Genomic DNA, 15696 nt, shown 5'->3' on the forward strand with positions numbered 1-15696 from the left:
CTCTAAGATTTTCTGGATGATCATCAGCATTTCTTATATGCTTTCGAACTGCTAGATTGGCAGAAGCTGGGACGAGTAACAGGAGCTCACTCTGTTACGCGGCACTAGGGATTTGAACCACCGAACTGCCGACCTTTCTGATTGACTAGCTCAGCATCTTAGCCACTGAGCCACTACGTCCCCTTGTACTGAGCCTTATATAGTGCCAATTTAGAGTTGACCATTAATTGATTCAATTTCTGTGAATAGGCATGAGATGTGGTCCTGATTCTTCATGCCTGGTAGATGGTCTGGAATGGCTTTCGAAAGCCCTCCTTTAGTCATTAAGAGTTGGGCCTTTTTTTGTGATGGAACCCAGGTTATACAACCCTTGCCTGTCTAAAATCTTCCCTATCTCTCTTTAACCATGATGCAAAGCTCCTGGGTTTTTCTCACAATTGGTTTTCATTGTGTACAAGCAGAGGCTCTAATATCCTGTTTCAAATTTTGCCGGCCCATTTTCTTTGGGGTACTCTTTGGACTGGCAGAGGGACGTGGTGGCTCAGTGGCTAAGACGCTGAGCTTGTTGATCAGAAAGGTCGGCAGTTCAGCAGTTCGAATCCCTAGCGCTGTGTAACGGAGTGAGCTCCCATTACTTGTCCCAGCTTCTGCCAACCTAGCAGTTCGAAAGCATGTAAAAAATGCAAGTAGAAAAATAGGGACCCTTTTGGTGGGAAAGGAAAAGCATTCCGTGCACTTTGGGCATTTAGTCCTGCCGGCCACATGACCACAGAGACGTCTTCAGACAGCGCTGGCTCTTTGGCTTTGTAATGGAGATGAGCACTGCCCCCTAAAGCTGAAAATGATTAGCACGTATGTGTTAGGGCAGTGATCCCCAACCTTTTTTACGCTGCAGCCCGGTACAGGCATCAGCTGGGCGCCGCGGCCCGGTACCGGCATCAGCTGGGCGCCGCCATCTTTTTGATGAAAAAGTGCTTCCAGTGACCTCACCGGAAGGACTTTTCATCAAAAGATAGCGTGCGCGCCGATGAGCTTTTCCGGGTAGAAATGGCTTTCTACCGGAAAAGCTCGCTGCTCTTTTGATGAACTGCTTCGGTGGCTTCGAAAGCTCACGAGGCTGCGCCATCTTTTTGATGAAAACGTGTTTCCGGTGAGCTTTCTACCCGAAAAGCTCACCGGAAGCACTTTTCATCAAAAAGATGGCGGCGCCCAGCAAGCCAGCGGCCGGTAGGACCTGTTCATGGACCGGTACCGGTCCGCGGACCGGTGATTGGGGACCCCTGTGTTAGGGGACCTTTACTTCTACCTTTATCTTGGGCTGGAAAGAATGCACTTGGAAAGACGAAGCCCCCATGAAATAAAATAATAAACCAAGCTCTTCTGACTAATTCTGAGGTTGCATTTAGAAACCTTAAAACCTACCATGGGGGAAGATTCATTCCTCACTGGGTAATTAATTATTATTAGTATTAATGCTGACTCAGTCTACTAAAAAGACTTTGTGCTGGGCCATCAAGAAAAACAAGGGAAGAAAGTACAGTTCTTCAGGAGATAAACATTCTTTAATTACATCGCTGTATTCTCCAGCTACATTCATGTCTACGTCGAGCAAATGAGATGCAAATGCTGAATATGCAGTTAGGGTAGCACCTGAAGGGCCCACCTGTATTGGATTTTGCTTGACAGGCTTTGGGGACAAGACTGAATAAAATAGCGACACCTCCCTTTAGACAATTGCTAGAAGCAAAAGACATTTACTGGTAGCTTGACCACCTCAGATATGGAGATACCTACTAGTAGGGATGAATTAAAGCAGAGGTCTCCAAACATGGCAACTCTAAAACTTGTGGACTTCAACTCCCAGAATTCTCCAGCCAGCATAGCTGGGAGTTGAAGTCCACAAGCTGCCAAGGTTGGGGATCCCTGAATTAAAGAGTAGCAGTAAACAATTTTTTTTAATTGAACAGCTTTTTTGATTTGACAGATGACAATTCCGATCCATCACAACCTACAAGACTTTTTGTAGTCCAACGTCAAGCCATGGCTGGTTCTAGTAAAAGGATAAATCTATGGTTGACTTCAAGACAGGTTGACTGGATGTTTTGGGCCTCTACAGGTTAATTTGCTTTCCAGGAGCTTTCTGTTGGGGCTCTCAAAGGAGCTTCTTCAAAATGTTAGAGGCTAGCAAATACTCAACAATTAAGATCTATGCTCAGGTATCCCCAAAACGAAACATTTCCTCTTTCCTTGGTAAGTAGGAGATGTTGCTGATAGTACTAGCTTCTTCTTTAGATATCAGTGGAATCTTTGGGAAGACCACCAACCAATCAGAACAGAGCTGGAAGGGACCTTGGAGGTCTTCTAGTCTGACCACTGCTCAAGCAGGAGGCCCTATACAATTTGAGACAAGTGGCTGTCTTAATTTCTTCTTAAAAACCTCTCTTGATGAACCATCACGAGAACAGTGACCGTGGGGAAGAAAGTGCTCGTTTCAAATCCTCCCTCCCACCACCAAAAAATGCAAAGCCCATCATAGGAATTCATGCAGCTAATGTCCTGGCCTCTAAGAAATCCTGCACAAAGTTTGCGAGCGAAGAAATATCGCTGTTCCTCAATTCCAGAATACGATCCTAACAAAACCCACACTTGACACATGTCACAGGCTATATATATACCATTGCAACATTTTGCAGTGCCTTCACGTTGCTCCTTATGCAGCCAAACACCATTGGCAAAAAATACAAGAGTAATGGAAGTATATTTTATGACGATATATGTACAGCATTGCGGTGGGCTGGGCAGGAGAATATTCTACTTGTTTGAGCGTTTGCAGCAAAAGCCAAAGATGGTTTGATCTTGACTAGGAGTCTGTCTGCTCGTTGTCGCAGCCCAACACCTCCATCCTCAGGGCAATATGTTTGTTCCACTTGAGTGGGTGTATCCTCAAATATTTGGCAAAGAACGGGACGTCCAGAAAGTTCATCACGGGCTGGAAATAATCGCGATTTCCCTGGAAAACCTGAAAAATGAGAGGACGGTAACTGTCACTTTTCTCAGACCCTTTTCACTTGATCAGGAAAAACAAAATGAACTACAGATAAGTCCTCAACTTACAACAGTTCATCTTTGCACCAAATGGAAAAATTCCGACGGAAGAGGAAACAATGAAGAAAATAATGGAATGTGCAGAAATGAGTCGATTGACAATGGCAATTAGAGAACAGGAAGAAAAAGATTATTATAAAATTTGGAATTTATTCTATGAATGGCTAGGCAGAAGAGGAAGAAATTGAAATATGTGATAATAGTATAATATACCATGGTTGATTGAAGTAGATTGAGTAAGAAAAGGAATATAATTTAAATTTTTGCAACCGTCCGACATGCAAAGTCAATGGGGATAACCCTAACCAGATTCCCTTAACCACCTGTGTTCCTAATTTAGCTATTTCAGTGCTTCACTGAACAACGGTGGCAAGAAAGGTTGTATAATGGGGAAATGGTTACTTATAGCAACGGTCTCCCTTAGCAACAGTGTTGTGGCCCATCGGGGGCTGACGGAGGTGGCAGCAGAGTCGGACAGTAGTAAGGAGGTTGGGGAGGAACATGGGCCAATCCTGGAGGCTGAGGAAGGCTCGGATGAGGGCTCTGCATCAGGGGCAGAGGTGGGGCCAGGGCAGGCTGGCAGTCATCAGCTGCCTTCAGACTCGGACAGCAGTGAGATGGGGGAATTTCTGGAACTGGTTCCCAGCCTGCGCATGCTCAGGACTACCAGAAGACAAGAACAATTGACAAAGCAGGATCGACTCAGGAGTAAGATGATTGGCCCCTCCCATAGGACATAAAAGAGGAGCGAACGGGATGTGAGCTTTTGCAGGAAGCAATAAGTTCATCTGGTCGATTCAAGCTTTGAAAAGTTCCATTTGACTCTGTGTCCAGTTTGGACTTGCCCTCTGTCTGGCAATTCGTTCTCTGGCAGCATTCCAAGTGCAATAAGGTGGGTGCTTATAAACATTCCCCCGAAAGACCGTTTGTGAAGCCTTGGCAGGCTGTGAATGAACGTAATTCACAGCCGTGGAAATAAAAGAGGTTTTTGCCGGGACTAAGATAGTGTTCTATGCTTCCTAAGGAAGCCTAGGTCAGAACAAACAGAAAGTTTGGGCTCAGTTGTGATCGTAAGTTGAGGACGACCTGTATAACCGGCTCAGGAATTCTGGAGGGTGAAATTGACACACCTGAAAGCTGCCAAGGTTGAGAAACACTGATTAGACCAAGGGTGTTCAACCTTGGCAACTTTAAGACTTGTGGACTTCAACTCCCAGAATTCCTCAGCCAGCTTTGCTGGCTGAGGAATTCTGGGAGTTGAAGTCCACAAGTCTTAAAGTTGCCAAGGTTGGACACCCCTGGATTAGACCATAAGGAGAGCAATCCCCAATGAGGGAACATTTAGTCCTATCGAAACAAAAGAAGGAAAAGTCCAGCACAGCTCGCTTAACACATGGTTCACGCAGCAACATACATTGTGGGCTCAATTGTGGTTATAAGTCGAGGACTCCCTGTAGGCAGAAATGGTACCAACCTGTTTCTCCCCGTGTTGAAGGACGGATGTCCAGTTTTGGCCATCTATGCTGGTGGAAAGACTGAACTCCTTTACAAACATATGGGTGAAGGCAGATTTGGCGCCTTGAGTTATCAATCCTGTCACCCGTACAATCTTCTTAAAGTTCACCTGAAGCCACTCCGCTGTGCTGTCAACCTGGGGGAAAGAGAGCGGAAATTACAGTCGCTCTGTTCTGACCCAGCTCCACAAACACAACAAACTCAAAAGACGCCTTTATTAGGAGCGCTGGCAGCTCCAGCGAAAAGTTTCTCTCGCAGGCTAACAAATCTGTCCGTCAGAGAGATAAATAGTTGTCTGCCACACTTATTCATCTCCGCCTCCTGCCTTTTATCCCCAGAGCTAGGGTGGGGCTTCGCTAGCAGTGGTGGCTCTTCCGTCCCAAGGACCGGCCCATAGATTTCCACTGCTCTCCTCTCCTCTGCCTTCTGTGCATCCCACATCAGGCTCTGGACCCAGCTGTTCCTCCTCTTCCTCATCAGCCACCTCCAGACCTGGGGGCTGTTGACTCTCCATCTGAGGGCTGATAGATAGCCCAGGCTTCACCTCTCTCTCTCTCTCTCTCTCTCTCTCTCTCTCTCTCTCTCTCTCTCTCTCTCTCTCTCTGTCAGCTCCATTTCCTCTTCCCCCTCAGAGCTCTCAGGTTGCCTTGATGCAGACCCTGACTCCCACGCCTCCTCCTCCTCCTCCTCTGATTCGGCAGTGGCCCACAGGCCACAACACGCTCCATCCTTGGAAAACTAAATTTCAGCCTTTCTACTTTCTTTTCCCAATCACGGATTATGTTAAAAGAATACAGGTTAAAAGAATCAACTTACAAAAAAGGTCACTTCGTGACTTTCAAATTTAGAACAGCACTGAAAAAAGTGACTCACACTTAACAACGGTTGCAGCATCCCCCGTGTCACCTGATCAAAATTAAGATGCTCAGCAACGGCTTCATGTTTATGACCATTGCTGTGTCCCGGGGTCATGGGATCAACTTTGGGGACCTCCTGACAGGCAAAGTCAATGGGGGAAAAGCCAGATTAAACGACGTTACTAACTTAACAACTGCAACAATTCACTTAATGCTTGTGGCAAGAAAGGTCGTAAAATGGGACAAAGCTCACTTAACAAATGTCTTGATTAGCAAAAGAAATTTGGGGTGCAATTGTGCTTGAAAGTCAAGGACTACCTGTACGATATAAAAAAAGCAATGGACATCTGGACGCAGCAAATACCACAAAATGGTTGCCCCATCTGATGAAAAAGGCCCAACTAGACATTTATCCAAGACCTGGGACAAAACAGACATCTTTTAAAGACTCATTTAAAGGTAGTGGCTCAGTGGCTAAGTGGTTCAGTGGCTAAGATGCTGAGCTTGTCGATCAGAAAGGTCGGCAGTTCGGTGGTTCGAATCCCTAGCGTCGTGTAACGGAGTGAGTTCCCGTTACTTGTCCCAACTTCTGACAACCTAGCAGTTCGAAACACGTAAAAAGTGCAAATAGAAAAATAAGGACCCCTTTGGTGGGAAGGTAATAGCATTCCGTGCGCCTTGGGTGTTTAGTCCTGCCGGCCACATGACCACGGAGACATCTTCGGACTTTGTAATGGAGATGAGCACCGCCCCCTAGAGCTGGAAACGACTAGCACGTGTGCGCGAGGGGAGCCTTTAGCTTTACTAAAAATAGGTTAGAGGGGAAGTTGGGCAAAGCCATCACTGCAGCTGAAATGAAAGGAGCCAAAATAACGGAAGACACGGTGCATACAATGAAAAACTAGAGGTTTTCGGGAAGGAAGGCTTATAGAGAAGGGAATTGAATTCTGGGAGTTGAAGTCCCCCCCATTTTAAAGCTGCCATGCTTGAAAAACACTGCTGTAGACCTTCAATTTACCTCTGGTCTCCATGCATTTATTCTTCCTTTCAAATTGAGCCGGGCCAAAAAGGGAGACCAAGTAGCAAACACATTGTCAACCCAAGACGAGGCAGTAATCTGTTCATTAAGAATGGATTTGCTCTCCATTCCTAGCGGCATGGAACAGCCTAAAGGGAAAGAAAATAGACAATCCTAGTAAGCCACATTTAGAACATAGAATCGTAGCCCTGGAAGAGGCCTTGGAGTTCTTCCAGCCCAAAACCTTCTCAAGGCAGGAGACCTTATACTATTTGTGGTCAAATGGTTGTCCACTCTTGTCCATTTAGCTTCAGTAGCCTCTTTTCTCTACCTCTATCCCTTGTGCCAGATCTTCATTCCTCGAATGGCATTCAATTGTATACGTTGCATCCAACTGCTTTTGATCAAAGCATCCTTGTTGCCTTCATCGTGGGGACCTGGTTAGCAGTGAATTTTTTCCCAGATTTTTAAAATCATACTATTTTTTTTACCCATTACAAAGTTAGTCATTTATCTTCTTATTAACCATGCAATCTTATATTTGTTTGCTCAGCAGTTAACACACATGGACCTTTCTCCCAAGTACAGTTGTACACTACTAGAGTCGGTGAGACGGAGTGATTAAGACATTGAACTGGGACTTCGCTTGGAGTCCAACCTTAGCCACAGAAGCTCCCTGGAGACTTAGGGCCTGTCTTCCTCTCTTAGTCCAAAGCACCTCAAAGGGTTATTGCTTTGGTGAAAAATGGGGAAAGAAAGTACTAAGCAGGTTTTTTGCTCCTATAGGAAAGGTAGCAAAGCTGTCTTTTGCAAATCTGATGAATACAAGAATAACAAATAACAGAACTGCGGATTATATTGGTTAGGGAGAAACGTCTTTTTGTGGCATTTTAAGCAACTTCAGTAGCTGTATGTCTCTCTCCAGGTGAGAAAAGTGCTTGATGTGGAGGGTCTTCAAACTTGGCCAGTTTAAGAGTTGTGGACTTCAACTCCCAGAATTCCTGGAGCTAACATGATTGGAGGAGGAATTCTGGGAGTTGAAGTCCACAAGTCTTAAAAGCTGTCAAGTTTGAAGACCCCTGATCTATAGTATCTATCTCCATCTCCATATCTATCCATCTCCATCTCCATCTCCATCTCTGTCTGTCTATCTGTCTATCTATCTATCTATCTATCTATCTATCTATCTATCTATCTATCTATCTATCTATCTATCTATCTAATCTCTCTCTCTCTCTCTCCCTCTCTCTCATCCAAGTGTCTTCAAACTTGGCAAGTTTGAGTTGTGGACTTCAACTCCCAGAATTCCTGGAGCTAACATGATTGGAGGAGGAATTCTGGGAGTTGAAGTCCACAAGTCTTAAAGGGGTCAAGTTTGAACACCTCTGAATTATGGACCTTAAACGTTCTCATTGGGATGACCAGTCCATGGTAGGCAATATGTGTCTACTACCCCAGGGGTGTCAAACTCAAGCTACCATAGATGTGCGATTGTGCGTATGTGCGCAGAGACGTGTGTGGCAGGAGTGGTGGTGTTGCATGTCATCCTGGTAGTTTCTGAGACCCCACTGCCTCAACCACCCCACCATCCTATGAATGGAAAAAAAGAAGGAAAGTTCTTGTTCCATACTGTTCAGGTCGCATCCTAGCAACTCCATCCTCAAGGTGTTGCGAAAGTTGAAATGCGTTGGGTGGAGACGGAGATAACGGGCTACAATGGGAGGGTCGAAGGCATTGTCCTTCACGCTCACTCCATCCACGTTTCCAGAGAATATCTGCAGGCAAGAAGCGAAAAGCGGCTCTGTTTCCATTGGGACATGCGAAGGAGGACAAGAGGAGTGGTACGGTGGCCTAGAGGTGCAGCTCTCGCCTCACAATCAGGAGGCTGTGAGTTCGATCCCGGGTAGAGGCAGATATTTATCTCTCTGGGCATGTTGAGAATATATCTGCTGAACAAAACTCCACACTGGTGACAGGAAGGGCATTCGGTACAGGAAGGGCATCCGGCCGGTAAACACTCTGCTAGCTCCATTCAGTTTGCCCAGACTCTACCCCGCAAGGGATTATGTGGCCATTAAACGAAGATGATGATGATGCAAAGGAGGACAAGAGCTGTTATTAGGGGCCAGCTGGTGTAAGAGATAACCAGGCTGAGCCCAAGGATGGGATCAAACACACCATCAGTTTGGATTCACAAGATCTATGTCCAGCCCCCTTGACTGGATTCCATTGGTACTTCCATCTAGATTGTTAGTGACAGATTTAACAGATTAACAGAGTTGGAAGTTGTGTATAGGTAACATGAAATAAACTTGTGCTCCTTTTGAACTTAATCTAGAAATCCTGGCTTTCCTGCACCTGATAGCTGGGTGTCCTTGGGCCAGTCCCTTTCTCTCAGCCCTAGAAAGGCTTATCAATTACTTCTGAAAACCTTGCCAAGAAAACTGCAGGGATTTGTCTAGGCAGTCTCCAAAAGACATGACTGAACATTAAAAAAGAAACCTGATTTGCAAACAGCCCAATCCATGTTTGGGCCTCAACATCTCCAGGATGGATTAAGAGAAACGCCAACTCTCTAAATGTTCCTTGTTTATATTTATTACTTGTTTGGAGTTCATTTATTAGAAACTAGCTCGATCCCCGTGCTTCGCTACGAAACTATGTGGACAGGCTTAGTTTTTGGGGTGGAAAATAAGGGAAAAAAAATTCTGCCTCTACCTACCAGCATCCATCGGTATTCATCTGGCTAAAGTCCTGTCAGTGTGTGAGAGAGTTGAGGACTGTTTGGAGACTGAAACAGTATTTGCTGTTTGTGAGCAAGAAGGAGACAACAAGGAGCCTGGGCATGGCTTAGCTCAACTGTTCTGGACTAAAGCTGCTTGGTGCTGTGAAACTTCTCTCCTCTGCTTGTGTTTTGCATTTGGAACAGATTTCTTTTCAGGTGGGGAAGGGGAGTAGAACATGTTAATAATAATATACGAAATACTAATGCTCTGATGGTCATTAAAAAAAAATCCTTTCTTAGTCAGCACCTAGAACGCAAGAGGAACATACGTGCCAAATTTCAAGTTTGTAGGCTTTACAGTTCTGGAGATTTTGTGTGGTATTTCACTTTTATAGGTATAGATTTATTACCTGTTTTGAGTTCATTTATTAGAAATCAAATCTAAAAGACTTCAGGGACAGAGCTCCAAAGTTTTCTCGGTTGCAACATGGAAGAGCTTTTCCACAACATTCTCTGAACTGAGTTTTTGATTTCTCAATCTAGCCCATGCCCCAATATTTTTATGCCCATCCAAATCTTAACCAGGTCAAGCCCTGCTTAGCTTCTTTCTAGCCACAGCCAAGCTCAGCTGAATAATTCGCCCTGGTTTGACTTCTTTCCAGAAGATGCTAAAATGTGCATTGTTCCAGGGAGCTTTTTGCTGATCAAACCAACCCCATGAAGGTTTGCTCATTGTTAATTGTTAATTGAACCCTGAGGCTGTGATTGTTACTGTGTTATCAATATAGTTGTTTGTTCAAATATTGCATGCATCATTCTTAATTTGCCTTATGGTGGATTTTTTATTGTGGTGTCTTATCTTATTATTAACTGCCTAGCAGATTATATATAACCCAAATGAAGAAATAGAACAGAACAGGATAGAATAGGGAATAGAATAGAATTGTGCTTCCCATATAAGTTAACCAAAGCCAAGGAGGAACCCACTGAGAGTTACTCATAACCCAACAATCCTTCAGGGATCTCCTCCTGTTTCTTTCAACAGTGTGTGAGTGGGCTTGGGATGCTAAAATAGGATTCATACAATGCAATAGGGCTTTAACTTGGTTTGGATTCAACTGCTTGCTCAACAGATCATGGTTAAAAACCAACCTTTTAGAAAATAGGAAGGTTTTCAAAACGAAGAATGTACATGTTACCGTACCTATATACCCTTTTCTTTAAATGTAGAATAGAATAGAATAGAATAGAATTAGGAATAGAGAAGAGTAGAGTAGAGTAAAATAGAGTAGAGCAGAAGAGAAGAGAATTAGAAATGGAATGGAATGGAATGGAATGGAATGGAATAGAATAGAATAGAATAGAATAGAATAGAATAGAATAGAATAGAAATTTTATTGTCACTTTGAATGTACACTAGTCAGCATACACTAAAATAAAATTTCACTGAATTCAGCTCTCAAAATATAACCATTATGCATTTACCCCATGTATACACACATACTGTATATGACACAGAGAAACATCACAGTTTAATTCGAATGTATACATATACATGGCGGGGGAGGGAGGAAGAATCTTGCGAGTTTACAACACAGATGGCACAAGCAAAAAAGCTGTTACAGAAACCTAATAGTCCTTCTATAGATTATAGCACTGCCACCTCCTGTTAGTCATTCATGTATGCATCCCATTTATCAGCAAGTACAATCTGGGCTGTAAAAGCTCCTGAAGTCCTTGTGCCAAGCAAATCCACATTCTGCATTAATACACACTGGATTCTTTTCAGCGATATGCCTAATATTCGAAATGCTGTGTTATGTTCTTGCTTTGTTCTACTTTTGTGGTGCTTAAGAAAGACGGGAACATAGCTTATTCTTGCATTCTTTCTCAGGCACAAGTAATCCTCTATTTAGCCTTTTTTTCTACTCCAATTATAATGTTTTTGGTTTGAGGCAACTTCTCACATTGAAGAATTATTTGGCAACTGCAACCTCAGATTTAACGCAGCCTTTTCCATCCCGGATGTATTAAATCCATTGTTATTATTGCAATCATCAGGAGATAACTAAAAGTGGAAACCAGCTCTAAACTTCAACTCTGCACATAGCAAATTTAAAGATTTGCAAACTCAACATGTCTGAAGCGTACTGCTGTTTTTATTTACGGGTTGACCCTCTTGAACATGTTCTGACCAAGGCTTCCTGAAACAGTAGCAATCACATGCTGTTCCCAAAAACCTTTTTTAAAATTATTTTAACGGCTGTGAATTATATGCATTCACAGCCCGTAATGAGTCCCAAACAAACAGTCCAACAGAAGTCTGCCACAGTCTTTCGGGATAAGGCTGATAAGCACCCACCTTTATCTCCCTTGAAATGCTGCCAACAACTAAATTGCCAATTAGCTCTGCAAGGCCAAACGGAGCACAAAGTCAACATGGAGCTACAGATTTTAAACCAACCAGAATGAACAAAGTTGCTTCCTGCAAAGGCTCATGTCCCTTTGCTCCTCCTTTATGTCTTATGGGAGGGGCCAATCATCTCCAAGCCTTACTCCCGAGTTGCTCCTTTTGTCTTAACTGTTCTTGCCTTCTGGCAGCTCTGCGCAAGCGCACAGGCTCCTCTGCCTCGCTGCTATCAGATTCTGGAGGCTCCAGAGTCAGCACATCATTTCCAGATGGCCCCGGCCCCATCTCTGTGTTGGATGCAGATCCCTCGACCGAGCCCTCCCCAGACTCCCGGACTGGCCCATGTTCCTCCCCACTGTCTGACTCTGCTGCCAGCTCTGCAGGCTTCCAGTGGACCACAACAGAACATGCCTTCTAGCATGAAATGATGGTTTGCATTCTCAACTGTATTGGTACATTTTCAAACATCTTTCTGTTTTCTGATTACAAGAGAATCGCTAACAAAAAAAAAAATTACCATTTGAGAGTTGGTAGAATTGCCTTTATAACTCTTCCAAGTCTCTCCATCCAGACTGTAGAAGATTTGAAACTGGGAGATGTAATAGTTGGATAATTTCTGCCGAGCTCCTTGGGTCTTGATTCCATGGATGATCTTGGATTGGAGCAAGTCCACCTGGACAACAAGAACACTCTTTTCTTTAGAAAAGCAAAGTTTCTATAAAGCATCTTTCCTCACCTTCCAGATGTTTAGGAGTGCACCTCCCAGAGTTCCAAATTCAACACAGCAATCATGGACTCAGCACACATTGAAAAAGGCTACCATAGTAGAAAGTTATTGGCAGATGGAACAAAATGGATCACAGCTAAATATATCAATGGCCTAAGCTAGTAAAAAAAAATAAGGGGTCCTTGGTATTCTCTGAGCTTGCAGATGTTTCATTACCCAAACTAGCTAACCTCAGCAATGCTCTGCATTATCCTTGCTGTCAACACTGATGACGTTACCTAGTTGGCAGTGGTGGGATTTAATTTTTTTTTTACTACCGGTTCCGTGGATGTGGCTTGGTGGGCATGGCAGGGGAAGTATACTGTAAAATCTCCAGTCAGAGGTGGCATTTGCCACCCCTACTCAAAAGTTCTGCTACCGGTTCTCCAGAACTGAACCTGCTGAATACCCCCTCTGCTAGTCGTATAACGAAACATCTGCAAGAAAACAACCAAGCTCAGGACCCCTCAGGTCAACCCTGAAGCTACAAATATTCTCCCTTGTTACTAGTAAATAGTAGCTTCCTCCGTTCACAAAGCAAACTAGAAAAGCAAGACTGATGATGGCATTTTCAACTTTTCCATCTCGAAGGACGAGAAATCGACAGAATGCATAGGGAAGGGAATGGCTTAGCTACAGAACTCAAATGCATTGCTTCTCTTGCATTGGGAAATGATAAGATAGGACATAAGGTCTTCCAGAAGATTCTGAGAAGAAGAAGAAGGTTTACATAAGGATAATTATCTGGAAGCTGTCCATTTTGCCTATGTCAAAAGGACATTTGTCCATTAAACAGAAAGGGCTGTTGACCAACATCCGTACTGCCACTGGTCTCCTTAGGAGCTGTTGAGGTCCTACTACCTTCAAAGAACCTACTGTTGATCTAGTTCTTGGGCTTCCCTCCTAGTATACGTACTACATGGTAGCATACATGAACCACCGGTCACCTTACCTCCCTTTAAGACCAAATGTCACCACTTAAGATCACCGTAGGGAATTTAAAGGGTGACTGCCATTTCAAATGGTGGCAGAGGAATCATTGCTGTTCAGATATATTAGACCTAATCTAGCTTGAAAATTTCCAAGTGCAATAAAGCTGCTAATCTTAAATAGCGTGACAAGTTCTAGTTCTTGTGTATTACAAGGTCACTTGAGTGAATTACTTTCACTTTCTCTATCGTCCAAAAGAAGAAGAGGAGCTGATAATCATGCATCTTATAATGCTTGTTTGTTATTTACCCATAGAACCTCTCCATCCTATCGGTCAAGCTTACCTGGATCCAGGAGTTCTTTTGATCACTCCTCCAAGCATTGATTGAGCCAGAGTTGTCCAACCTGGCCAGACTGGGGACCCATCCACCTTGGACCAAAGGAAAAAGACAAGAGAGTAGAACGTGAAGATTTGGCAAGTTGTTCCTCGCAACAGCTGGTCTTCCTTAGTGGTGGACCTTGGATTGGATCTTAAGTTCAAAGCCTTAAGGGGTTCCTGCCCATGTGGTGACCCAAATGAGGCAAAGAGTAAATAGCTAATGGGGCAGTGGTAACCAAAAATGGTGCCAATATCTGAGCAAAGAGAGTGACGCTCAAACTCATTGGAGCAACCACGCATGTTCTGACCCAACCCTGTTACCAGTAAGAAAATCTCAAACAAACGCAGCAACTCAAACCTTCTCAGCTTTAATCTACAAATAACTTCTTTGTGGATAAAAGATGGCTTGCAGCCAATTAGTCCAACCAGAAAAACCTTGACAGAATTCTTTAGAGAAGTTGGAGTCTCCACACACAATGCTGGGTCCTTAGAGCGTTTTTGCCTTTTGCAAAGGCAAAACCCTTTTGAAACCAGGCTTATATTCCCTGGAGGGAGGGGCCATTATGTTGCATCCTTACTCCCGAGTCACCTGTGCTGCTCCAGCTGTTCTCTTCTACGAATCCTCCTGCGCTCATGCGCACTTGGCACAGGCTCCTCAGGAAACTCCTCGTCACTGCTGCCAGCCCCCACAATCTCTGAAGGCAGCAGTCCACTCCCTAATGGTTCTGGCCCCTCATTAGAGTCATCGCTCTCCTCAGCCATCTGCACCTGCTGCCAGCTAACCACAACACTACAATAATATTTTGTCTTCCCCAAACTACTTATATTAAAATAGATGGATAGATGGACTGGTGATAGAAGCAACCATCCAAGAAGGTATATAATTGCAGGTAATGTTATGATTTCATTGAATATTTGTTAGTCTTTTTCACAATAAAATCACAATCTTCTTCTTTTAATGACTCCATAAACTGGGCAACTGGACAGTCTGGGCAACTGAACAGAGCAGAGTGTTTACTGGCCAGATGCCCTTCCTATCACCAATGCAGAGTTTTGTTCAGCAGATACATTCTCATTGTGCCCAGAGAGAGAAATATCTGCCTCTACTTAGGATCAAACTCACAGCCTCCTGATTGTGAGGTGAGGGCTCCACCTCTAGGCCACCTCACTGCTCCTTTTTCACAATAAAATATTCCTAGACAATTAACCAGTGGAATAGCTTGCCTTCCGAAGTTGTAGGGGCTTCATCACGGGAGGTTTCTAAGAAAAGACTGGACTGCCACTTGTCTGAAATAGTACAGGATCTCCTGCTTGAGCAGGGGATGGACTAGAAGACCTCCAAGGTCCCTTCCAGCTCTATTCTGACTGGCCATGTCTACACAAAATCCCCCTTCTTTCTTAACCGAACCCAAAAAAATATATGGAAGAAAACCAGGATCCAATCAGGGAAGAAACCAAGATTCTAATTCTCACCAGAGTGTTCTGAAGCAGTGATCTGAGAGTCAGCAATATATCCTGAAGCTAAGCCCAGAGGACTCTGGCAATCTGAAACCAAAGGGTAAAAAAAATACGGCAATAAAAATGACCGTTGATCACACCATAGACCCGATTTTTGAGTTCTTTTTTGTGGCAGACCTTATGTCAACTCATAAAACATTCCGATGCCTGTTTTAGTAGTTGCCATTACAAAAAAAAAGTGGGGGGGGGGGGAAGGAAATCTGGAAGAGCAAGTGCAGCAAAGCGAAAGTACATTCCAACTCTTTATCTTTAAAAGATTGTAACTAAAATACCAGAGTTTTTGCCCGTGAATATATTTAATTGGAGAACGTGAATGATGACACCCAGCCCTGTGAACGTGCTCAATTGGAGAATCTGATGGATGACACATCCGGGGGGAAACAGGGTCACAGATGACTGTAAATTATATAGGCCAGAGTTGGCTTCATACAGGGCATTGCCAGTATGTCACCTCTAATGAATCCTTTGAAGTT

The 15696-nt window shown here is 43.9% G+C and overlaps 1 protein-coding gene across 1 annotated transcript in view; it reads right to left on the minus strand.

Moving 5' to 3' along the window:
* Nucleotides 1–1543: 1543 nt before the first annotated feature.
* Nucleotides 1544–15696, minus strand: part of F8 (coagulation factor VIII) — a 58979-nt gene continuing 44826 nt past the window's right edge. The window contains exons 20-26 of the mRNA XM_087972128.1: nt 15179–15250; nt 13671–13756; nt 12148–12303; nt 8126–8270; nt 6496–6644; nt 4580–4756; nt 1544–3019 (exon numbers count right to left, since the gene is read on the minus strand). Of these exons, the coding sequence (XP_087828254.1) occupies nt 2861–3019; nt 4580–4756; nt 6496–6644; nt 8126–8270; nt 12148–12303; nt 13671–13756; nt 15179–15250 (944 nt within the window). The 3' untranslated portion in view covers nt 1544–2860. The remainder of the gene's footprint in view (nt 3020–4579; nt 4757–6495; nt 6645–8125; nt 8271–12147; nt 12304–13670; nt 13757–15178; nt 15251–15696) is intronic.

This window comes from Notechis scutatus, chromosome 10 (assembly GCF_049901735.1).
Source record: "Notechis scutatus isolate UNSWTSFEM ecotype Mainland chromosome 10, rNotScu1.2, whole genome shotgun sequence".
In the NCBI taxonomy this organism is placed as follows: Eukaryota; Metazoa; Chordata; class Lepidosauria; order Squamata; family Elapidae; genus Notechis; species Notechis scutatus.